Genomic DNA, 26427 nt, shown 5'->3' on the forward strand with positions numbered 1-26427 from the left:
AGTTTTTTAATTATTGAATTTATTTGTATTGCATTTATTTACTGTTGTTTTTACTTGGCTGTGAACCGCCCTGAGTCCTTCGGGAGAAGGGCAGTATAAAAATAAAATAAAATAATAATAATAATAATAATAATAATAATAATATTATTATTATTATTATTATTATTATTATTATTATTATTATTATTATTAGTGAAAAGAAACACTAGGGGCAACATGATAGTAGTGTTCTAATATTTGAGGTACTGCCACAAAGAAGGAGTCAACCCATTTTTGAAAGCACCGAAAGGAAGACAAGAAGCAATGGATGAAAACTAATAAAGGAGGGAACCAACCTAGAACTAAGGAGAAAAGTGAAAAACTTTTCTTTAAAAATACATTACTATTCCTATATACGATTTTCTTTTTATGAATCTGTAGTCCCTTTTATTGGGGTGGAACTGGATTGATTGAATGGACCGGAGTGTTTACTAGCTGAATGTCCTTCTTGACATCTATGTGGAGTTCACAGCAGATATTTTCTTTTTGCACTTTGCTAGAGAAACATCTGTCACTGCCTAGGATTAAACCCTCAAGATTCCAAGTGGGAGGCAAGCATTTTCACCTCAAGGCCACTGCCCTGCTCACATTCCTATATGCAATATGCATTCCTAACTAACTTTAAAAAAGAAAATGGGAGACATTTTCACTGTATTATGAACTAACAAAGTTGTATAGGGGGTTTAAAGAAACAATATTCTTGATAATAGGATGAGTTCAACTGGATATGATTATTTGGAGAAATTGCCATATAGAAATTGCTTAACATCATCACTGCCCTGGGTCAAAAGAAATAAACTCTGGGTTTATGAAATAAATAAATAAAATAAATCATCAATAACAAAGTGTAAAAGCAGATGAAGGATACCTAAAGCAAAGTCTGGGTACTGTCATTCTGAAAAGGCAGAAGCCACTCTGGGAATGTAGTTTAGAACAGAGACTAGCAAGCTGAGAAAATGTTATGTTTCCCACAAATCTTGAAGCCCCAATCCTTTTCCCCCATTAACTTTACATTTTAAAATTCAACTTTTAATACTACTGTTTTAATTAAAATGTGTGTTCATACAATGCACTTAACTTGGAGCAATGATTTATAAACTATAAGGACTGAGTTTACGTATCTCATTGAACGGTAACAAACCACAATATGACAAGACACATAACTTAGTCTTTAGCTATTTCAATGAAGCGTCATGTCATTTTTTGTAAATGGACTTAGTGAGTTGAGAGTTACAAGTTGAAATCAGACTCACAAAAATTGTTCTGCTAAGCCAAATGCAACCCACTTACCAAGTACTTGGATTTGAAAGTTGCTTGATATCCTTTCACACCTTGGACAGATACAGAACAATACAGAACAATTATCAATGTTCTACTAAACAAGCATGGAATAGTTGATAGGCCACAATTTTATTTAGTAAATCACGACAGATCATGAAAGTGTACATCAAAGTGAAAAGACTGCAACAGGCTACAAACAAATTTTTTTGTTTTATTTAAGTCAGTTTTTAAGTAGAAAAAGGATTGCAATTATTTCTAACAGATTTACATGCATGTGACCAAGAAATCTAGTCAATTAATGGCTGTTGCTGGCTGGGAGATTCTGGGAGTTGATGTCCTCCAGGCTTAAAGTTGCTAAGGTTGGAGACCCCTGTATTAGACAATTCTACTGATCTCTTTTGTATATTGTATCTTTCTGTCCCAGACATGGTGTTGCACATAAAAACACAGGACTTGTTGGCCAAAATTAGTCAGCACTCTGGCAGTTCAATGTCACAGCATTGTGTGGCAGAGTGAGCTCCTATAATTTACCCCTAGCCCCTACCCACCTGGCAGTTTAAAGCATATAAAGTACAAGTTCATAATAGGTACTACTCTGGTGCCAAATCGCTTCATTCCCAAGTGCCCAATAGGCGATTTTATGCCTAGATGGAGAAAAGTTTTTCCCCATGCAAAGGGGACGGTTTGAAACAGAGGGATTAGCTCTGTTTCAAAGCATCCCCTTTGCAAGCAGACAAAGCTTCATCTCCCTCTGGGCAAAAGGTGTTTGGGTTCTGCTCTCTACATCCCACTGTCTGCTTGCCTGCAGCCTCAATTGGGGCCAAGCATGTGCCGACCTCCACTCGCCCTGCCAGGAGAATGAAGAGCCCCCACAATCCCCAAAACTTTAACCAAAGACTGTCTACTGTTGACCTCACTCCATTCCTAAGAAGTCTGTAAGGGGCATGCAGAAGAGCACCAGCGTGCCTACCATTCCTGTCATAATGTTCCCTTTGGTTGTATTCAATTTGTGTGGTTATTTCATGCTTATACTAATACATATTGTTGTGTTTGACAAAATAAAACAATAAAATAAATAAGATCAGCAGCAGCATGGGAAGCTGCTTGGCAGCCAGCACAGTGCCCTCCGCAGCCAAGAAGTGTCCCAAGCAGTAGCTGGGCCAGCAGGCAGGGCGGATAGAGGACAGGGCATGCTAAGAGTTTGGTCTGTTGCAGCTGAGGGCAAATAGACAGTGGGACGGAGAGGGTGGGGCCAGCAGTAGCCCATCGGCCCTCACACTCATTGCCTCCTGCACTTTAAAAAACTAAGACCTCCCCCAAAATAAGTCCGAGTGCTTATTTTCAAGCCCAAAAGAAAATAAGACTAGGTCTTATTTTTGGGGAAACATAGGACTCTGTGGTAAAAAGCAATGTAGACTTTCCTGGTTATACATGTCATATGCTAAAAAAAAAGTCCCAGAGGTAAAAAATGAACACTATTCTTCAAGGCACTTTCCTTTGACTAGGATTAAAGACATAATTAATAGAATTGAGAAATCAATATATTTTAATGAATGAGTTATGGGATTTTCATAAAACTATATGGAAAAATGTATATTTTGTTAAAATATGCAATGTACTTGAGTGTATTATTATATAGAATGCGACTTTTCTATGTCATAAAGGCAAACGCTGAAAAAGTGTTGGTTTTTAAAAACAAATCCATGTTACAATTTTTATTTCCCACTGAGATGAACATTTTTTCGCATTTTAAATTGTTCTTTTTCCTTCTTATTGAAAGAATTCTGTGGTTCAGTGGTTGTAACGATCTGTGACATGGGTCCCCAGTGGGGGAATTCTTTTGGCTGTCCTTCTTCAGCTAAGTATCTGCAATAACAAAAAAATATTTTTCATGTGAATGTGAATTTCAAGCTCAATCATCCCCACTCATGTCAGGAGAAAATAGATAAAATTTACTGGGGTATCATAATAACACTGCACATCAAAACTAATATGATTTTAGAATCCTGTTTTGGATTTAAAATTATTATTGTTTAAAAGCATTATGCACACTCTATAGGACATAACTGTACTAGTATCTCACTACTATGGTATGTATATAAATGATAATACAATATGCTAATTATATTCAATGTACTGCATTTTTCGGAGTATAAGATGCACCTTTTCCCCCCAAAAAAGAGGGTGAAAATCTGGATGCGTCTTATACTTATACTCCGAATGTACCCCCGCCCAGCTTCTCAAATGGAGGTTTCAGAGGCTGAAAAAAGCATTAGAAACGGAGCTTAGAAAAAAAACCCCAAACGGAGCTTCATGGAGCTTAGAGAAAAGCTCAAAATGGAGCTTCAGAAAAGAAGCCCCAAACAGAACTTCAGAAAAAAAGCCCCCAAACAGAGCTTCAGAAAAGAAGCTCCCAAACAGAACTTCAGCGGGTTTTTTTTCTGAAGTTCTGTTTTGGAGGCTTTCAGAGGCAGAAAAAAGTTTTTTCTGAAACAGAGTTTCAGAGGCAGAAAAAAAAAAGCCAAAAAAAGCAAGGCACAGAGCTTACAACCAAGGAACTTGTTGCTAAAATTCACCTCTGGAAACAGCTGATTGGGGGTATTGCGGGAGGCCAATCCACCTGCCAATAAACTTTTTTCTTATTTTCCTCCCCAAAAACTAAGGTATGTCTCATACTCCAGTGTGTCTTATACTCCAAAAAATACAGTACATGGTCGGTTGGGAGAGGTAAAAAAGAAAGTGATATATAGTATATAACATACACTGTCCAGATAGTTAAAATATCATGTGGGATATTATATGCTAATATTCATTTGCTTGATCTAAAAACATATATTTCCAAGAATCCTATAGTTTCAATACCAGAAACTACAATAATATTCTTGTACTCTTACAAGAAAAGGGTGCTCCTACAACGAATAGTGCTTTTGACAAAGGGAGTTTATATCTAATTTGAGACTGATTAAGTCCAGTAATACCATTGTTAAAACCAATGGTATCCCTGAATGTAATTGTTCTTTTTTTTTCTTTTAAACAATTTGATAAATCTATGACAAAAAATGTAGTGTTTCCTGGGAATTCTTCAATTTGTAAGGTGTTTACCATGGTGAATAAAAACATTATAAGATAGAATGTAGTTTCATTTAAAATTTGCAGATGATTTTTGTCAGAAACTAGAAAATCTAAGTTAATAGAGGCCGGATAGCTCAGGCTGGTACAGCCTGTTATTAAGAACACAAAGCCTGCAATTACTGCAGGTTCAAGCCCGGCCCAAGGTTGACTCAGCCTTCCATCCTTTATAAGGTAGGTAAAATGAGGACCCAGATTGTTGGGGGGGCAATAAGTTGACTTTGTAAAAATATACAAATAGAATGAGACTATTGCCTTATACACTGTAAGCCGCCCTGAGTCTTCGGAGAAGGGCGGGGTATAAATGTAAACAAAAACAAAAAAAATAGACTTAAGAAAAATAAGTTAATTGAAAAAAATGTGAATGCAATCTTTGGGGAAATGGGTAACTGAAAATGTTATTGGAGTTGAAGTACAAAATAAAGATCTCAAAAATACTTTTTCAAAAGGCAGCTGGACTTCATTTTTTCCTTGAGGAAGATGTTTTGCTTCTCATCGAAGAAGCTTATTCAGTTCTGAAGGTCGGTCAGAATGGAAGAATCTTCTTGGATAAAAAGCAAAATATCTTTCTCAAAGAAAAAACAAAGTCTAGTTGCCTTTTGGCAAAGTACCTGTGAGAAAATCATGACCTGGATGACTGAGAATCTCCATAGATATATAAAAATAAAGGCTCTATGTAAAAAAATATTTTCTGAATAACAATTGCATCTTCCAAATAATATCTTCTTTGAAATTACAGGAATTTAAAAAAATAAAATTTGGCATCCATATGCCGAAGGGAAAAAGAACAATTTTTCCTAGAATAGTACTACTTAGCATACCTGTGCTGAATATACTTGTTTATTCTGTTCAAACTCCAAAATATTGAAGCTCTGATCAAAAGGAAATTTTGCACTGATCTATAGAAATCTATGGACAGATTAGGATTTCTGGTGCCTTTCTTAGTGAAGGGTAAAAATAACATGGATTTTATTAGGTAAAAATAACTGGTGCAATTTTTTCTAACCCCAGAAGTTGTTTAGAAGAGAGATAAAGATACCGTATATACAACATTGTAGCATGCCATATTTTCTTTAGTGATCAGTATTCCACTCCAAATTTTAAATGGAATGCAGGAATTCTGGAGCAAACTGCTTTTGAATATTCATTTACGACAGTTATGAGACTTAGCTCCCCCTTTTTTTTTTACTAAACCATAGAAATACCATGTTAATATTTAATTGTTCTTTAATGAAATAACCGTAATTAGGATTTTCTTTATAATTCATATGAGCAAATTAAGTAATGTGCCTTACACTTACCCATACATTCGTGAAATTATTGATGGCAATGTTGGTGGAAGATTAGAATTTACTGGTTGGGTGGCTGACCAATGAACCTTGCCGGTGTATCCAAGGGTATTTGGAGAGCTAAAGGGAAAAGTTAAAGGGAGAAGAGGAATTGATTAAATGGGCACAAGCTTGGAATAATTATTTCCTGATAGCTGTAATTAAGCCAAAAGTGCTGGCTTATGTTTGTACTTGTGAGAAAGGGATGTAGAAGAAAGTAAAACATTATAGTATAAAAATTATATTGACTTAATACAGTACAAAAATTGGAACAGATTAAAAAAATAGTTATAAAATGGCACTATCAACTATATTGTTTGTGGGGAGTCTTATCCACATTCCTAGCTAGTGAAAAAAATCTGAAAAGAGGACATTTCTACATCACCTCCCTCTCAAAGCAAATGATAGAAAGTTAATTCCAGATTCATTAAAAAATTAGTCTCTTTATAGATCAGTCAAACCACAGAATATCATCTATAAACTAAAGAGGCCAATATAGCCACACTGAACAAACCTAATCATATGCTCTCAGTATGAATATATTGCAGGAAATAAGCTATTCTTTTATGTAACTGAAAGAGTCTTAATTTGGGAGGGGATTTCTAAAAAATATGAAATGCATTCTATTTCCATATTTTCAAATTATACTGACTAGTATATATATGGCTATTCAAATATAATCGTTCTAATAGATAATGCAATTCCATCAAGTCTTGTGGATAGAGCACTATAGCTCAGAGAACAGAAGAAGACCCATGAAACGTGAAATTCCATTATACCTTGCAATATATCCAGTAATATTGGAAAAATTAGCTTACCCTTAATAAATGTTTAAGATTGGAAACATATGAATCTCATTACACATTGCAAAGAATTCTATTTGTAAACTGGTCTGATTCTTTATAGCATGCAAAGGCAGAGTTAACATGGAACTTTTTGTTACAATTAAAGCTATTTTGTTGTTAATGGCTGTTTGTCCTCTGAAAAATGATCTTTTGAAATGATTTAAAAGGTAGGTATGATAGAGGGAGCCCCTCGTGGCTCCCATGTGACACCTCTCCTGCGCAGACTGCACTGGCTACCTGTGGCCTTCCGGGTGCGCTTCAAGGTTTTGGTAACTATCTTCAAAGCGCTCCATGGCATAGGGCCGGGTTACTTACGGGACCGTCTGCTGCTACCGAATGCCTCTCACCGACCCGTGCGCTCTCACAGAGAGGGACTCCTCAGGGTGCCGTCGGCTAGGCAGTGCCGGCTGGCGACGCCCAGGGGAAGGGCCTTCTCTGTGGGGGCTCCCACCCTCTGGAACGAACTTCCCCCAGGACTCCGCCAACTTCCTGACCTTTGAACCTTTCGCCGCGAGCTTAAGACACATCTATTTATTTGCGCAGGACTGGACTAGAATTTTAAATTTTGAATTTGGTTTTAATGGAGTTTTATTATTTGTGTTGCTATTTTTAATCATTCGGCCTTATGTAATAAGTTTTTTAATGGGGTTTTATTGTGTATTTATATGTATTTTTATTTGGCTGTGAACCGCCCTGAGTCCCTAGGGAAATAGGGCAGTATACAAATGCGAAAAATAAATAAATAAATAAATAAATAAATTTGTAAACTTTAGCAGCACTAATAACTTCTTTGGCTTCCTTTTGTAGATTCTTATACACTCCCTCATTGCGTCGGCAGATAACCGCCCGGCCGCCCTGTTTCGGGTGACCCGCTCGTTCCTTCAACAGGAGGGGTGGGAGGACCCCCTACAAGGGCGTGCCGAGGAGTTTAATGGTTATCTATACGACAAAATCGTTCAGCTTCGGGACGGATTGGATCAAAATTGGGTAGATCCAGGCGAGGGTTCTGAGGCCCATCTTGTTGAGGTGGTTTGGGTGACTTTGATCCTGTGACTCCCGAGGACATGGACAGGTTGCTGGGTAGGCTGAACGCCACCACATGTTTACTGGATCCGTGCCCCTCCTGGTTAGTACTGGCTACTCAGGAGGTGACACGAGGCTGGCTCCAGGGGATTACAAATGCTTCTTTGTGGAGGGGTCTTTCCGCGGCCTTGAAAGAGGCGGTGGTGAGACCCTCCTCAAGAAGCCTTCCTGACCCAGCTGTTTTAGGGAACTATCGCCAGTCTCCAATCTTCGCCACGGCGAAGGTTGTAGAGAGTGTGGTGGCATGTCAGCTACCCCAGTACCTGGATGAAGCTGTCTATCTAGACCTGCTCCAGTCCGGCTTCCGGCCCGGATACAGTCCGGAGACAGCTTTGGTCGCACTGGTGGATGATCTCTGGAGGGCCAGGGATAGGGGTTACCCTCTGCCCTGGTCCTATTAGACCTCTCAGCGGCTTTTGATACCATCGACCATGGTATCCTGCTGCGCCGGTTGGAGGGGTTGGGAGTGAGGCACCGCTTATCGGTGGTTCTCCTCCTACCTCTGATCGGACGAGACGGTGTTGACAGGGGGCAGAGATCGACCCAAGGTGCCTCATGTGTGGGTGCCGCAGGGTTGATTCTCTCACCCTCCTGTTCAACATCTATATGAAGCCGCTGGGTGAGATCATCAGTGGCTTTGGGGTGAGATACCAACTGTACGCTGATGACACCCAGCTGTACTTTTCCACCCCGGCCACCCCAGTGAAGCTGTCAAGTGCTGTCTGGAAGCCGACGGGTCTGGATGGGGAGGAACAGGCTCAAACTTAATCCTCCAAGACGGAGTGGCTGTGGATGCGGCACCTCGGTACAGTCAGCTGCAGATGCGGCTGTCTGTCGGGGTGAATCATTGGCCCCGATGGAGAAGGTACGCAACTTGGGCGTGCTCCTGGATGGTCGGTTGTCCTTGAAGACCATTTGGCGACCGTCTCCAGGAGAGCATTTTATCAGGTTCGCCTGATCCGCCAGTTGCGCCCTTCCTGGACCGGGATGCCTTATGCACAGTCACTCATGCTCGTTACCTCTCGCCTGGACTACTGCAATGCTCTCACATGGGGCTCCTTGAAGAGCACCGGAGACTTCAGCTAGTTCAGAACGCGGCTGCGTGGGTTATTGAGGGAGCGCCTCGAGCTCCCACATAACACCTATCCTGCGCAGACTGCACTGGCTACCTGTTGTTTTCCGGTGCGCTTCAAGGTATTGGTTACCACCTTTAAAGCGCCCATGGCTTAGGACCGGCTATCTACGGGACCGCCTACTGCCGGCTTCTATCTCCCATCGTCCGATGCGCTCCACAGAGAGGACTCCTCAGGGTGCCGTCAGCCAAACAGTGTCGACTGGCGGCCCCCGCCCTTCTCTGTGGGAGCTCGACCCTGTGGAACGAACTTCCCCTCGGACTTCGACAATTACCTGACCTTAGGACCTTTCGCCGCGAACTTAAAACTTATTTATTTCGTATGGCTGGACTAGCCTGATTTTTATTTTTATTGGATGGGTTTTTAAAATTTTGTTATTTTACGGGGGAGTACGTTTTTTAACATTTTGGGCATTTAAATTAGTTTTTTAAGGGATGTTTTTAATTATTGTGTGTATTTATATTTTATCTGCCTGTTCACCGCCCTGAGTCCTTCGGGAGAAGGGCGGTATACAAATTAAATTATTATTATTATTATTATTATTATTATTATTATTATTATTATTATTATTATTATTATTATTTATTTATTTATTTATTATTTATTTATTTATTTATTTATTTATTTATATTTATATACCCCCCTATCTCCCTAAGGACTCAGGGCAGTTCACAGGCAGTTAAAACACATATAAATACAGATTAAAAACAACAATTAAAAAACTTATTCTATAGCCAAATTTTTAAAACAATATAAATAATAAAAACCCCTTAAAACCAATTTCTTTAAAATCTAATCCAGTCCCGCGCAGATGAATAGGTGTGTTTTAAGCTCGCGACGAAAGGTTCGGAGGTCCGGAAGTTGACGAAGTCCTGGAGGGAGTTCGTTCCAGAGGGTGGGAGCCCCCACAGAGAAGGCCCTTCCCCTGGGTGTCGCCAGACGGCACTGCCTAGCTGACGGCACCCTGAGGAGTCCCTCCCTGTGAGAGCGCACGGGTCGGTGAGAGGTATTTGGTAGCAGTAGGCGGTCCCGTAAATAGCCCGGCCCTATGCCATGGAGCGCTTTAAAGATTGTCACCAGCACCTTGAAGCGCACCCGGAAGGCCACAGGTAGCCAGTGCAGTCTGCGCAGGATAGGTGTCACACGGGAGCCACGAGGGGCTCCCTCTATCACCCGCGCAGCCGCATTCTGGACTAACTGAAGCCTCCGGATGCCCCTCAAGGGGAGCCCCATGTAGAGAGCATTGCAGTAATCCAGGCGATATTATTATTATTATTATTATTATTATTATTATTATTATTATTATTATTATTATTATTCTATCAGCTACTGCATTCAAACTAGTGCTGCAACTACCAGAAAAGCCAGTGCAATCCTATAATGCATGAACAGAATGATCACATCAATATCATGAGAAGTGATAGTTCTGCTCTATACTGCACTAGTGAGGCCACACTTGGAATACTGTATCCAGTTCTGGTCACTGTGATATATTTCCCCCCCAGACCTTAGAAAAATGCAAAGAAGAGCAACAAGATGATAAATGATTTGGAACTAAACTGTATGATTATGAGTTAAGGGAATTAGTGTCTAGCCTACTGAAGAGAAGGATTACAGGAGACATGATAGCTATCTTCTAGTACAGGGGTGTCCAAACTACGGCCCGCGGGCCAACTGCGGCCCGCGGGTCAGTTTTTATTGGCCCGCAGCAAATTTTGAAAGTATAACTGAATATGGCCCTTTTCGGCCGCCTCCCGGTGCTTGCCCGGTGGTTTGCTGCGAGGCTCGCGGCTCCTCCCCATGGGCGGGGAATAATGAAGGGAGGGGGCGGAGGAGGCGGCGAGCGGGAAAGAGGCTACTGGCCGTGCCCGACCCCAGCAGTTCTGCCCTCGCCTTCCTCGGGCCGCCTGGTGAGGCTCCTCGCGCCTCCCCATGTCGGACACGCGTGGCGGCAGTGACAGCCATCGAGAAACAGGTGAGGAGGCAGCGAGCGGGAAAGAGGCTGCTGGCCGTGCCCGACCCCAGCAGTTCTACCCTCGCCTTCCTCGGGCCGCCTGGCGAGGCTCCTCGCGCCTCCACCCCTTGGGCAGGGAATAACGAAGGGAGGGGGCGGAGGAGGCGGCGGTGAGCGAGAAAGAGGCTGCTGGCTGTGCCCGATCCCAGCAGTTCTACCCTCGCCTCGGGCCGCCTGGCGAGGCTCCTCGCGCCTCCACCCCTTGGGCAGGGAATAACGAAGGGAGGGGGCGGAGGAGGCGGCGGTGAGCGAGAAAGAGGCTGCTGGCTGTGCCCGATCCCAGCAGTTCTACCCTCGCCTTCCTCGGGCCGCCTGGCGAGGCTCCTCGCGCCTCCACCCCTTGGGCAGGGAATAACGAAGGGAGTTTCAAGTTCATATCAAATACAAAGCAAAAGCCAAGATCAGGGGTGTCCAAACCTGGTCTCTTTAAGACTTGTGGACTTCAATTCCCAGAGTTCCTCAGCCAGCTTTGCTGGCTGAGGGACTCTAGGAGTTGAAGTCCACAAGTCTTAAAGAGACCAAGTTTGACACCCTGGCCAAGATGAATGAATATGAAACATTTCCACCCTTAAATGAAGATGATATCCACATATTGTAAACTGCACACTTCCCTGCGCTGTCTGAAATCAAGTCTGCTTTTCCAAAGGCAGACCTTTCTGCTAAAAAGGAGAAATATGTTTCTGTAATTACATCTCTTGTGACAGAATTCAACCAGCGTTTTCAAGATTTTTCTGTCATTGAAAAACAAATCAAGCTGTTCTCGACCCCCTTCCTGGTGGATGCAGAAGAAGTGGAGGAGAGTCTGCAGTTAGAACTGATTGAAATGCAATGTGATGATTCTCTGAAGAGTCAACATCAGCTTCTCTCCCTCCCTGACTTCTATCAGAGTTTGGATCATACCAAGTTTCCTCTGATGAGACGCCATGCAAAAAGAATGATGAGCCTGTTCGGCTCAACATACATATGTGAACAAACATTTTCTCTGTTAAATCAGAACAAAAGCAGACTGAGATCCAGAATGACTGATAGCCATCTCTGTGAAGTCCTTCGTGTCTCAACCACCAAACTTTCGTATACTTAAGCCTAAACTGTGCATAGGGACTACCCAGACGGCTGAAAAAAGTGATTTCTGACAGGTTCTCACACTTTTGACCAGTCCTCACACTTATGACCGGTCATCATTTATGCCTGTTGCAGCATTTTGTGCATAAGGACTACTCAGAGGGCTGAAAAAGTTATTTTTGACCTGTCCTCACACTTTTGACTGGTCCTCACACCTACAACTATCTTTACATTTTGCACCCTATTTTGTAACCGTGGTGAAGAGAAGCAGTTATGAAATGAGTGATATGGTTGTTAAAATGCTGCAATGGGCATAAATGTGAGGATGGTCATAAGTGTGAGGACTGGTCAAAAATTACTTTTTTTAGCCCTCTGAGTAGTTTCTATGCCCATAGCCACATCCACTCAGTCACATGAGCAGTTAGCCACGCCCACCAGTCACATGACCACCAAGCCACACCCCAAAATAAGCCACGCCCACAGAACTGGTATGAAAAAAAATTAGCCCCCCCCCGCCCCCCCGTTCAATGGTGTGGCCCGGGCCTTTGCTTATTTTTCTGTATTTGGCCCTCACCAAAAAAACTTTGGACACCCCTGTTCTAGTACTTGAGGGGCTATCACAGAGAAGCAGGGGTGACATCCCCCAAAGCAGCTGAAAGCAGAATAAGAAGCAAAAAGAGATCTCTTTTTGTTAAATCCTAGAATTAAGGAGAAATTTCCTGACAGTGAGAGCAATTAGCCAATCAAACAGCTTGCCTCCCAGAGTTGTGGATGCTCATTGCTGGAGGGTTTTTTTTTAATTTAAAATAATTAGATATCCAATTTTTCAGGATGGTATAAAGATTCCTGCCTTGGGAAAAGGATTGGACTAGAAGAACCTCAAGTTCCCTTGAAGCCTTATAATTTATCTGTTCCTCCAGAAAGAATTCACAGGTTGATCTACATATACATTGTAGATAGATAATTTTGGTAGATAAAAAAGATAATTTTGTGACTGCACTTCACGTAATTTATTTATTAATAAATATTAATAAATATTTCTACTTATAATTCTCCCACTATTTGCAAACTGCAAAGTTAGAAATTATATAACTGTAACATCTTTTTATGTTTGTAATGAGTTTATAATCTGAAAGCAATACCCCATGATTCAGAGTCTGTTCAAAAGTGAATAGCTGAGCTTTCTTCTCAATTTCCAATGGGTGTAATTTGCAATATGTTATAATATTTACACCTAAACACATGTATCTACAGGATATTTTAGTATCCAGTTTAAAATTAGATAGGTACATATAAATAGCGCAATTTAAATAATTATATTATATTTGGTTCATTTGTTTAAAAAAACAAAAAAAACAGAGATTATTCAGCAACTTGTCATATATACAATTACTCCACAATAAACCTCACATTTAGTACCGACTTCTGCTGTAAAATGTTTAAGATAAATAAGGAAATTACATATACTTAATGATATACCTAAAACCATATACACAATTTTTCTATTTTTGGAGAAATTATTATGTAGGATTGACACAAATGAAACCACATTACGCCTAAACCCCAACAATCTTCTTAGCTTCAATCTTCAAAACAATAGAATAGAATAGAATAGAATAGAATAGAATAGAATAGAATAGAATAGAATAGACTTATTTATTGGCCAAGTGTGATTGAACATACAAGGAATTTGTCTTGGTGCTCTCAGTGTACATAAAAGAAAAGATACATTCGTCAAGAATTATTACCCCTCAGAAGTAAGATCATAGTATTTCAAAGTTTGGGGAATAGTATAATTTCTTTTATCAAAAACTGTTCTTTTTCAGCCATTAGCTCAGTTGTAAAGAAGTCATTCACTAATATTCTACAGTATAAAGTTGTGAAAGACCAACAAGAACACCATTTGGGAACTTATGGAGCATCCAGTTTTTATACAGTAAAATATATTGTGCATCAAAACATACATTATATTGCAACATATATTGCAATATCAATGCAATAAAGAATCATTTCTAATAAAAATGTTGATAGCATATCCAACCAAAGCAACATACTGTATATGCAGCCTGTCTACAATGAGCAGGTGTTATGAACTGTATGGTTTCAGCAGTTTGTATTTCCATGATTATGCCATGTGTTTTCGGTCACAGATATGACACCTGCACCACTTCAGGAAGTCAACAGCGCTAGTTTTACTCACTGAAAGCTTATCTCTCTTGACATCTCACTCAGCTAAGTTAGCTATAGCACCTAGCATTTGATCAATACAGGTTTACTGTAATTTCTTAACTAACTACCATCTACTATAAGCACATGATCATTTTTAATATTAATTTTAAAGCATATGTTCAGGCTGTGTTTTATTGCATAATAAAAGATTTCAGGCTTGGCATTGTTTTTTGAGACTGCTGCACTGATAAATGAGGAATCACTCTCCATGTTTTTCTGTGCATATCGTTAAGATGAGAGTGTAAATTGATACCACTTGGTTTTAGCATGGTCTGCAAAGATCCATGATAAAGAAATCTGGAAAACAAGGATTATGACTATTACAGTTTTTAACAGTGATATTCAAAAATTGAGTAAAATGTTTCTTATAAAAAGATATTTTTATGAAATATTATTTATTTATATTCTTTCCACCAAGAAATAGAAAGGATCAATTGTGGTCCAAACATAGGAAGAGCAATAAGCAATTGGAAAGCATCATTTTACAGAATTTATTCAAACGCTTACTGTTTTTGTCAGCTATTACAATTGGGAATTATCCCAAATCTAGAAATAATTTATTTTGGGGGTTCCCCCCACCAGTATAGATAGGAGAAATTTAATATTTTATAGCAAATGTATCCTGGGTAAGGAATATCAGAACCATGTCATAGTAAATTAATAAATAAACTTCAATGTTATTTGTTTTGGATTGTTGTCAAGATAATAAACACAAGCAATTGAATATAATCCAAGCATGTCTTAAACTTTAAAAAATCTGATTTTAACAAACTCAGAGCCTAAGAAAAACTCCATAGATGAAAATCCTAAAGGAGAAAATAACTCAAGAAGCATAGGAAACTCTGAAAAATATGATAATAAAAACCCAGTCCAATACAATACCACTGAAAAAGAAAAACAAGAAATCCAAGCAGAAACCAGCATGGTTGCATAAAGATCTCTCTGATAAACTGAAAGACAAAAAGGATGAGTACAAAAAATGGAAAGGACACATAACTAAGGCAGAATATCAGCATAGTCCAAATCTGTAAAGAGAAAGCCAGAAAAGCAAAGGCTCAGAGTGAACAAAGACTTGCAACAAAAGTCAAAGATAATAAAAAGTTTCTTTCAAAATATAAATAACAAGGAAAAAGTCAAGGAAACAGTTGGTCCACTAAAGAGAGAAGATGGCAAGGAAGTAATAGGTGGTAGGGAGAAAGCAGAGCTACTAATTCATTCTTTGCATCGGTCTTCATGTAAAGAGAGACTATAGCCCAACCTACCAAAAACCTAACTGTAAAAGACAGACTAGAAATAAAAATTAAAATTAGCAAGAAAATGGTAAGAGAACAGCTGCCTTATCTTGATGAATACAAATCACTGGGACCTGACAGATTACATCCCAGAGTTCTAAAGAAGCTGGCAGATGTCAACTCAGAACCATTGTACCATATCTTTCAAAAATCGCTGAGCACCAGGGAACTACCAGAGGATTGCAAAAGAGCTAATTCGATTCCAATCTTTTTTTTAAAAAAGGGTGGTGGTGGAAATAGACTCTGGAAACTACAGACCAGTCAGCCTAACATCAATACCTGGCAAGATACTGGAAAAAAATAATCAAAAAACAGATCTGCGAACATCTAGAAACAACTAAAGTTATAACTAGAAGCCAGCACAGGTTTGTTAAAAACAGATCATGCCAAATCATTCTTATTTCATTCTTTGCAAAGTGTCTAAATTAGTAGACTAGCAAAAAGCTGTGGATGTAGTTCACTTAGACTTCAGCAAGGCATTCAACAAAATAAAACACAACCTACTTCTTGGTAAACTAGAAAAATGTGGGATAGGCAGCATCACCACTAGGTGGATTTGTAACTGGCTGACAAACTGTATTGAAGGAGTAGTCCTTACTGGTAGTACATTTACATGGAGGGAAGTAAGCAGTGGGGTACCACAAGGTTCCATCTTAGGCACAAGTACTCTTCAATATTTTCATAAATGGCTTAGATGAGAGAATAGAAGAGGAACTCATCAAATTTTCAGATGACACTAAGATGGCAGGAATAGCCAACACCCCAGAAGACAAGATATTGACAGACAATGGGCCTTATTGTGAATTGATAGCAGTATTTCAGTATTTGAGATGCTACCCCAAAGAAGAGGGGTCAATTTACTTTCCAAAGCACTAGAAGACAATGGTTAGAAACTAATCACAGAGAAGCTAGAATTAAGGAAAACTTCCTAACAGTGAGAATAATTAACCAGTAGAACAGCTTCCTTCAGAAGTTGTGGGTGCTTCATCACTGGAGGTTGATGGACAGCCACCTGTTTGAAATGATATAGTCTCCTGCTTGAGCAGAAGGTTGGACTAGAAGACCTCCAAGGTACCTTCCAGCTCTATTCTGACTGATTAGATATAATTGATCTTTACCTTGAAACCAGGGATAATATATCAGCCCTGAAATATACTTGCATTTCATTAAAATATTTTTCATATGTTTTTATGGTTGATATCCAAAGCTACTGATTTACTTTGCACAACCCTTTAAGATATTTATGATTGACTTTTGGTTGATACATAATTTGAAGAAAATATACTTCTGAAGGAAACAGGCTACAGAGAATATACTGAAATGAAACACAACAGCAGTAACCTTTGTAAAGAAAGAACAATAATCAACCTGGGAGAGGGAATTAGATCAAGACCAAATTGTAGTTGCTTGGTATTTTTTTCATGCATCGTAATGTTTACTTTTAAAAATGTGCAGCACATCAGTGTGCATGCACGGTAGACCTAAGAGACCATGTAGCAAGTATTTTGAGCCTTGTTAATTTCCAGTGTTTCCTTAATCAGAATTAGAGAAATACAGTGAATTAAAAGAGTCTGAAGTGCCAGCTCACTGAGTATTCTTTCTCTTCCTCTCGGTGAATATTTCACAGGAAATCCCCACCTTCAGTTGCCAATTTCCCCCCCCCTGACTTTTTAAGCACCTGCAGAATGAAAACGTTTCTTAAGGGCTTAAAAATCAGTGTAGCAAAGTTTTGTTGGGGGAAGGGATAGTCCCTGACAGCAGAGAAGAAGGTTTTAAGTCTTAACAAGAAAAACAGTAAATGATAATGAAATAGAAAGAGCTCTTCAAACGAAGAACAAGAAACCAACCTTATTTTGTTAAATCCCTGTAACTTGTTTAATCTATGTGGCATTTTTGTTGCTATAGTAGTTGCCCTGTAGAATGGTCACTTTCCATTTATTTAAAATATACGAAACGCATATGGAAATTAACAAACATACAATTATCAGGTTCAAAACATTCAAGAATAATGGATAAAAGACAGCACGCTTGTACTTTTAATTGCTTAGTTTTTCTCATTTTGGACCTCAACATTTTGTCTTCCACAAAGAATTCTGTACAATATATGTTAGGAGTTATTACCTCACTTGCCTATTTACCCTCTTTTGCTCCAAACCTGCCAAACTGCTAATCAACAGCATACCAGTAACTTTTTCACAGGACTTTATGCAGTAAGAAAATTTCCTACTACTACTATTAGCTGTGGTAATTTCACAGATATACATGGCCTTATTTTTCTTGGATCCAAGACTGTCACCTTCATACTAGGAGTAGAAAAACCCTACATCTTCTTCTTCTCATTAACAGAAGTCAGTAAAGAACCAGGCACTAGTCAAGATAAGACATATACAAGTTGTGAGCTTTTGAAAAAAGTGCAAGACAAATTAGTTCCATCTCATTTTTACATGAGTTTACCAGTTTTTATTTCCTCAACCTAACATACATACACACAAAGATCTATGTTTTAAAATAATAAAGCAAAATATGTATCTAAAAATAGGATGCACTATAAATAAGTATGCACAAAACTGGCTAATTTCAAAGAAAGTAGGAACTTTGCTTGCAAAAAGTGAGCACAGGAATAAAATTAAACTGTGCAAAAAATGTGCACTTTTGGGCTTAGGAATTTAAATACTTAGAAAATACTTTAAAAAAAGATGAGATAAAGTTTTGGTTTGAAAACAGAAAAACAGAAATGAAACAAAGCAAAACAAAATGTTTTTTCATCTCATTTCTAGGTTGGTATTTCAGCTGAAACCATCCGCTGCCTGGAAGTATTAGGTTTGATGTATGATACCAAGTGGTCTTCCAAACCTAGAGTACATGAGAAACATTGTAAACAAAGGGAAATAGTTATATAGTCCAGTTATATTTTGTTATATAAGGAAGCACCTAAAATGTAAGTATTCAGGTGCAATTGAATTTATGTTTAGGTGCAACTTAATTATTTTATTTTAAATTATTCCTAAAAATATGTATTCTGTATAGGGGCCTTATTTTTTTAAGCTTTTTACATTTGAGATAAGCTTTTAGAACATTTGTTTAGAAAATCTAAAATATCTGTTCTAGTTCCTAAATAGTCATAGGGCAGTTGGCAAAAGATAAAATGAGATATAGTAGTAGTTCATAGTATTAATAATAAGTAATTAATTAATCAGCAAACATTTATGACTTCCTTATATTAACAGTAGAAAAACAAATTGGATTTTTGAAATAAAAAAGTATATAATTATAGTAATTCAGGATAAATTATAAATGTAAACCAAGCCAATTTAGTATAATTTTATTTCCCCAGCTATAGTTTGTTATCTCCATCTAGTTCAGTGGTAGTCAACCTGGTCCCTACTGCCCACTAGTGGGCGTTCCAGCTTTCAGGGTGGGCGGTAGGGGTGTTGTCCGATACTGAAGCACTTTTCTTTTTTTAAAAATTTAATTGACTTTTAAAAAAAATTTATAGCATTATTTAAAAACATTTTCATTAGGTTTTCATAAAATTCCCTGTGACAATTTAAATTTCTGAAAATATACTATTTGCATCGCCCGTGCATAAGTTTAGTTCACATTACGTAACTGAAACTAAATGGCGCTATAGTGCGACCGCAAACAAAAGAGCCTCATCCCAGAATAGCTCATGCATCCCCCTCCACACTACCCAGCTGTAAAAGACAAGCAGAGCTTGTAGGCGGCGCCCCCCCAAATCCAATCCACAATGCGCACATGCACAGACGACGATACACGGCACATTACTGTGGAACCAATGGGCGGTTAGAAAATTTTACTGCTAACAGAGATACAAAAGTGGGTGGTAGGTATGAAAAGGCTGACTACCTCTGATCTAGTTGGTGGAATTCAGGACTTAATAATAATAATAAATATGAAGTCTGATAACAGAACCCACGGAATCTGAAATACATTTTAAAATACACAATCCATGACACATCAGCTTGACTTTTTAGGAGTCATTAATAAAAGCATGCCCTAAAACAGCTGCCCCGAACCTTTTGGGCACCAGGGACCGATTCCATGGAGAGAGGTTTTTCCATGGACTGGAGGGTTTGTTTGTGTGGCCCTGTGGCATGCTGTGGAGCTATGCTGGTCCCTGGACTGGGGGTTAGGGACCTCTGTCCTAAAATATATCAAAGTTTGATAATATGAGCAACAGTCATTACTATCACAGCTTAATCAGAGGTCTCAAAGACAGAGACCAATGAATCCAGCTTCTCTGTGTTTCCCCGCTGTGCCCATTTCCATGCCACAGAAGAACGTGTAGGACTGCTTGCACTGCAGAAGAAAAGGAAAGTCTGTGCCTTGCAAGTCTGCATTGGTGTGGAGAAAGGTGGAACTACCCAAGATGAGATCCTGGTACCTCTTTTCCTTTTTTCCTCAGGGTGCCAGCTTGTGCACCTCTTGTTTTCCCTGATCCAATTAATTTGTCTGCCTGTTGATGACATGAAAAATGAAAGCTGGACCACTTCTGGGATAGACAGCAAAGTCAGTGGGAAACAGAAAAATAAACAATTGTTTTTTAAAGTTATATAATTTTCATATTATTTCATCACTTCTAATGTTCAAAATTGTTCTTGGGTGGAGGATAAATTGTATGGTCATTAGGCAAAGAGAAATAGGACCATCTGCCACAGCAAGAACAAGATGTTGAATCTATATAGTAATATTTGTTTGTTTGTTGATTGATTGATTGATTGATTGATTACACTTTATGTTCCAATAAACATTTTGGTTACAATTAATTTTTAATTCAATTCAATTTTTGTATGTACTTGAAAGCAGCTCACCAATTACCACATTTTATGTAATATGGCTCTCTTTTCATTTGAGTTTGAGACTCCCAGCTTACACCAAGAAAAGACATCTTTGATCTAAAGTTGAAAAAAATTCAGAAAAGCAAAGTATTTGTTTTTGTATTTTTAATACAAAATACGAAGCTATCGAAGTGCTGTCCCGGTGTTTGGAAGCCGTACGGGTCTGGATGGGGAGAAACAGGCTCAAGCTCAATCCCTCCAAGACAGAGTGGCTGTGGATGCCGGCATCCCGGTACAGTCAGCTGAGTCCACGGCTGACTATTGGGGGCGAGTCATTGGCCCCGATGGAGAGGGTGCGCAACTTAGGCGTCCTCCTGGATGAATGGCTGTCTTTTGAAGATCATTTGGCGGCCGTCTCCAGGAGAGCTTTCCACCAGGTTCGCCTGGTGCGCCAGTTGCGCCCCTTTCTAGACCGGGATGCCTTATGCACGGTCACTCACACCCTCGTGACGTCTCGTCTGGATTACTGCAATGCTCTCTACATGGGGCTCCCCTTGAGGAGCATCCAGAGGCTTCAGTTAGTCCAGAATGCGGCTGCGCAGGTGATAGAGGGAGCCCCTCGTGGCTCCCGCGTGACACCTATCCTGCGCAGACTGCACTGGCTACCTGTGGCCTTCCGGGTGCACTTCAAGGTTTTGGTGACCATCTTTAAAGCGCTCCATGGCATAGGGCCGGGCTACTTACGGGACCGCCTACTGCTACCGAATGCCTCTCACCGACCGGTGAGCTCTCACAGAGAGGGACTCCTCAGGGTGCCGTCAGCTAGGCAGTGCCGTCTGGCGACACCCAGGGGAAGGGCCTTCTCTGTGGGGGCTCCCACCCTCTGGAACGAACTTCCCCCAGGACTCCGTCAACTTCCGGACCTCCGAACCTTCCATCGCGAGCTTAAAACACACTTATTCATCTGCGCAGGACTGGATTAGTTTTTAAATTTATATTGGTTTTAAATGGTTTTTATTATTTATATTGCTTTTTAATTCGGCTTGGTAGAATAAGTTTTTTAACTGTGGTTTTAGTCTGTATTTATATGTCTTTTACTTGCCTGTGAACCGCCCTGAGTCCCTCGGGAGATAGGGCGGTATATAAATGTGATAAATAAATAAATAAATAAATAAATAAATAAATAAATAAATAAATAATGCAAATATTTGTAGCTCAGGGTTAAAATGAGAGACCTTTGGTGTTCTCTGAGCTTGCTTGTTTTCTTGCAAATGTTTCATTACCCAAACTAGGTAACTTCATCAGTGTTAGTAAGGAATGTGGTTTGCTATCAGTTTATATTCTAGTGACTTGCCTGTCAGTATTGGTGGGAATGGTCTTAGAGATTCTTTGGTTGGGCTGTTTACTTTTGACTTCTTTGGCAGTTTCTGGATTAGGGTATTGTTTACTTGATTGCTGGTCTAATGTTTATCCTAGAGTTACTCTGTGCTGATCTGGGTGCTGATTGCATGTGGAGAGGTGCTTGGGTTTTTTTCTTCGCTTTTTGGATGATTGATTGTCTCTTTTGCATAGGTGTTGTTAATGTCTATGTGTCTATTGATGAATAATTTGTGAGAATGCTAGGATTCTAGAAATTCCCTGCTGTTTTTGGATTTGGCTTGGTCTAGCATGGTCATATTTATACCCAATTGAAACTATGGTTAGGTCTGTCTATATGTTGTGAAATTAAAGAGTTTTTATCATGTCTTCTGACTGCAATGAAACATCTGCAAGAAAACAAGCAAGCTCAGTGAGCACCAAGGACCCCTTGTTTTTGTATTTTTTATTTATATTGTTTGTTATAGTGAGCCTATTGTTAAATTTCTCTGACAGCACTCGTTCACAAAAAATAAACATTTTCAAATGCCATTCAGAGGAAAGCATTACAATATCACTAGTAAGTGCTCAGTTAAATTCATTATTTCATTATTTTTGCAGAGCACTAAAGATTTATGTTCAGAGGACATCTAGTGGCAACTAATATATAGGCATGTTAACATAAATATTTAGGAAAAATACAGGTAATCCTCCATTTACAACCATTCATTTAGTGACAATTCAAAGTTACACAGCACCGAAAAGAGAGAATGTGCACAAGAGTGTATAGCACGTTCGTTTTTAAAATGTGCTATACAGCTGAACACAGGCTACAGAAGTCTTTGACTTACGACCAACAGTCGCTTATAAGCAGTTTGAAATTAAATGGCCTTCCCCAGAGTTCAAAGCTCCAATGACTGCCCACCCCCTTGGGGAATTGGTGTGATTGCCCCCACAGCCCATTGTTTCCCAGAATGTGTCATCTGTTGCATCTCTTCAAGCAATGTCTATTTCGGTGGCTAGGCACCTGTACTCTTCCTTATGCTGCTCTGAGTTATATGAAACCTTTTTTCCTTGAAGCAGCATTTGAAAATGCTCTTTTACAGCCTTAAAAACTGCATAAAAGTATTATTGATGTTTAAGCCCTTAAGAAATGTTTTCATTCTGCAGGTGCTCAAAAAGTTATTAAAATTGAATTTGGAAAATGAGCATGTAAAACATTGTATGATTCAGTGGGCAAGGAATATGGGCCTCTGTGGCTCAGACTGCTAAGACAGTCTGTTATTAACACAGCTGCCTGCAATTACTGCAGGTTCTAGTTCCACCAGGCCCAAGGTTGACTCAGCCTTCCATCCTTTATAAGGTAGGTAAAATGAGGACCCAGATTGTTGGGGGCAATAAGTTGACTTTGTATATAAATATACAAATAGGATGAAGACTATTGCTAACATAGTGTAAGCCACCCTGAGTCTTCGGAGAAGGGCGGGATATAAATGCAAATAAAAAAAAAAAATTTTTGGATACAAAGTGATGTTTGAACAATGGGAAAATATGTGGATGAAGGATTTCAAATTCACATTAAATTACAATCTAAAAGAACATTTTTATAAGATGATGTACCATTGATATTTAACACCAGATAAGTTATTTAAGATGTACAAAGGTATGTCAAATGAATGCTGGAAGTATAAAAGTAAAGAGGGGACTTTTTATCATCTATGGTGGATATGTGATAAAGCAAAATAAAAAATAAAAATTAGAATATAATTCATATTTTATGATTCAATTTTTTTTTGAAAACGGAGATAAAAGTGAAACCAGAACTTTTCCTTTTGGGTCTAATGGAAAAAGAACTAGAGAAAAAAATCGGAACTTTGTTACTGTATATGTTGACAGCAGCAAGACTATTGTTATGCACAATAGTGGAAGGATACTTCAATTCCTATCATGAATGAATGGTTGCAGAAATTGATGGAGTTGGCCAAAAGGCAAAATTGACCACTTTGATTAAAGAAAAGAACGTAAGTACTTTTGTTTCCACATGGAGACAAATACTATTTATACTATTAAGTAAGCATACTACTATATACTTTGTACTATTAGGAAAAAGTTGTGATTAGATGTTAATGCCTTATTTTACTATAAAAGAGAGAGTCAGAAGTCAATGCATCTTTTTATTTTCTTTCTTATCTTTCCTCCCTTCTTCTTCCCCTTTCCCTCCCCACTGTTTTCCTATTTACTTTATATTTTGTATTTTATATTACTTTATAACTCAGTAAGACATGTTAACTCAAAAAAACTACATAAAAGTACACTGCATTCTTGCATGATTTTTGGAGTTCTACTTCTCATATGACTTCTGGTGGTTGCATGAGAGGCCATTCTCCCATGGCCTCAGCAGCCTTGAAAAATCATGTGAGAATGTGGCAAGCTTTCAAGATTAGTTGTTGCCAGATGTTGGTGAATGCTGGAATGTCACCAAAAACATTTTTGGTATATTACCTTTGACACATATCATAAGTTCGCCATCATTGGCTTATGCACTATAATAAGTGGTCTTAGGTCTTAATGCAGTCTTAAACATCCAGAAAAATATGATATTAAAGGTGGCACTTTGCTCTGAAATTGGATCTATACTTGTACAGAGAATCTAATCCTGAAGATATCGTATGTGAACATGGACTATAGAATAGAGCACAAAACATAAAACAGATGACTTTCCTATGCAGGTATAATGAAAGCAAGATAAAGATTTATAGAAATCCAGCCTATTTATTACTAGTGTCAAAAGGACAATATTCCAATTTCAAAATAAATCTTAAAATAGAGGTGCTTAAACAAAAAAAAAATGTCCTCACTATACTTCAATCAAAACACAGGACAATTTTTTAAAAAATTGTTATAAACTATGTATATGTATATATGCTTCAATGCTTCTGGCTGCTGCTGTGCTCCTGAGTTGCTGCTGCAGTCACATGATCTTTGTTTTCAACTTTCTGTGATAGCCAATCTCATGATCTCCCTCCCAAACCAAGCAGCAGCTACTTACCTACCTGCTGGGAAGAGAAGGGAAGGGAAAGGAAAGGAAGGGAAGATATGGGGGAGGAAAGGAGGGAGGAAAGGAGAAAGGAGGAGGAATAGGGAGGAAGGAAGAATCCTTCTTCGCTCATGCCAGCCTGGCCCACATTACTTTTCCCTACACCTTCCTTTACCCCTGAAACATTTGCACATCCTTGTGCAGCCTCCCATACCATACCACACCATATCAGTAGCCATAAAGGGAGGGAGGGATGAAAGAAGCCTACCCATGTTCATGCTGTTTCTTTGTTTAGGTAAGAAAATATCTCTGAAACAATTACCCGTGGATAGTCTGATACTAAATATATAACACTGTTCTTTACAGTTTATAGTACTGTTTATGTTTATTGTAGTTGTATGCTACTGAGATAATACAAATGGAATACATTTATTAAAGCATGTTTTTAGTGAAGATTAAATATAACATAGGAACCATAAATATAGATACACAGAACTTACATAAACATTACCAGACACAACGATCACACTAAATACAACATAAAAATCACATTAATAATGCTAGTAATAAAGGTATTTTTGAAATCATTAAAATAGCTGCTAAATATCCTTGGGAAAAGAACATGGTTACCTTCTTTGTATTATTGGAAGAGAGTACCTGGTGAATACCTAAGATGCACAAATTATGATAAATATAGGTAAAAATGAAAAAAACATTGCTTTGGGTAGCTTTTTCCCAAACTATTTAGGCCGTTCTGGTCATATCAGCACTTTGAATTGGGACCAGAGATATGCTGATAACCAAAGCTAAGAGTAATGGAGCTTTTTAAAAACCCAGTAGCATTCAGTCAAACTGTACAGCATATACAGTAACTATAACTGTGAAGTAAGAAGCAAAGGAAAGAAAAAGAAAGAAAGCATATGTATGAACCTTTAAACGAACCCATTGAAACAGTGCTATTTCTCATGATTTGGAGCTGCCATTATTTGTCACTAAGCCTTGAAAATCTGAGTGTTTAGCACCCCACTGTGACAAGTTCATTGAACATCTTATAATAAATTTCTTAGCAAGCAGACTTAGTGCAAATTCTCAGCTTTCCAACTGACTTCAGGGGGAGCCTAAAGTTTTGACTGTCCCAGATTTGCCATATTAGTTTCAGAAATTGCTTCTTAAGTGGTCAAATTAGAATTTGTGAGGAAAATGACAAGTTTTTCCAGCCATATCTCACATGGAAATGATTAATTAAAATTAGCTGGGGGCAGTGGGATTGCTTGATTGGTGAAATAATCACTGATACAGTTGAATGAGAAAAGAATTTGATGGGTTTTCATTAAAATATATTTGATTTGGTGTGAAAAATTTGTTGAAAAGGTGATGAACATTTCTCAGAATTCCATAGTATATTTTCAGAAACTGATATGAAGAGAAACTTATGTCTGGCCAAACAAAATCTCCAGTTCACCAGTATTTCTTTTAATATCCCAGATACATGAATCACATAAAGATATGAATAGCAATAGCACTTAAACTTATATGGCACTTATATGGCACTTCATAGTTCTACTGGAATTTGACAGAATCAGCCTGCAATATTTCATTCTAATATTTCATTGCGTCATCATGGCTCTACTATTACTTTCTACTACTTCTATTTTCTATTACTACTACAATGGATTTATTTTATTTGAGAGATTAAGATTATATAAAGAATTTAGCATTAAAACCCCATGTTGCCACATTACCTTCCAATTATGTAACTGTGATTTATATAAGGTCATATGTGCACATACATAGGCATTT

At 38.6% G+C, this 26427-nt stretch overlaps 1 protein-coding gene across 1 annotated transcript in view; it reads right to left on the reverse strand.

The window, feature by feature from the left end:
- Positions 1-1491: 1491 nt before the first annotated feature.
- Positions 1492-26427, reverse strand: part of SPMIP7 (sperm microtubule inner protein 7) — a 46040-nt gene continuing 21104 nt past the window's right edge. Inside the window, exons 8-9 of the mRNA XM_058183373.1 lie at positions 5751-5858; positions 1492-3186 (exon numbers count right to left, since the gene is read on the reverse strand). Coding sequence (XP_058039356.1) covers positions 3036-3186; positions 5751-5858 — 259 coding nt within the window. The 3' untranslated portion in view covers positions 1492-3035. The remainder of the gene's footprint in view (positions 3187-5750; positions 5859-26427) is intronic.

The sequence above is a fragment of the Ahaetulla prasina genome, chromosome 4 (genome assembly GCF_028640845.1).
Source record: "Ahaetulla prasina isolate Xishuangbanna chromosome 4, ASM2864084v1, whole genome shotgun sequence".
In the NCBI taxonomy this organism is placed as follows: domain Eukaryota; kingdom Metazoa; phylum Chordata; class Lepidosauria; order Squamata; family Colubridae; genus Ahaetulla; species Ahaetulla prasina.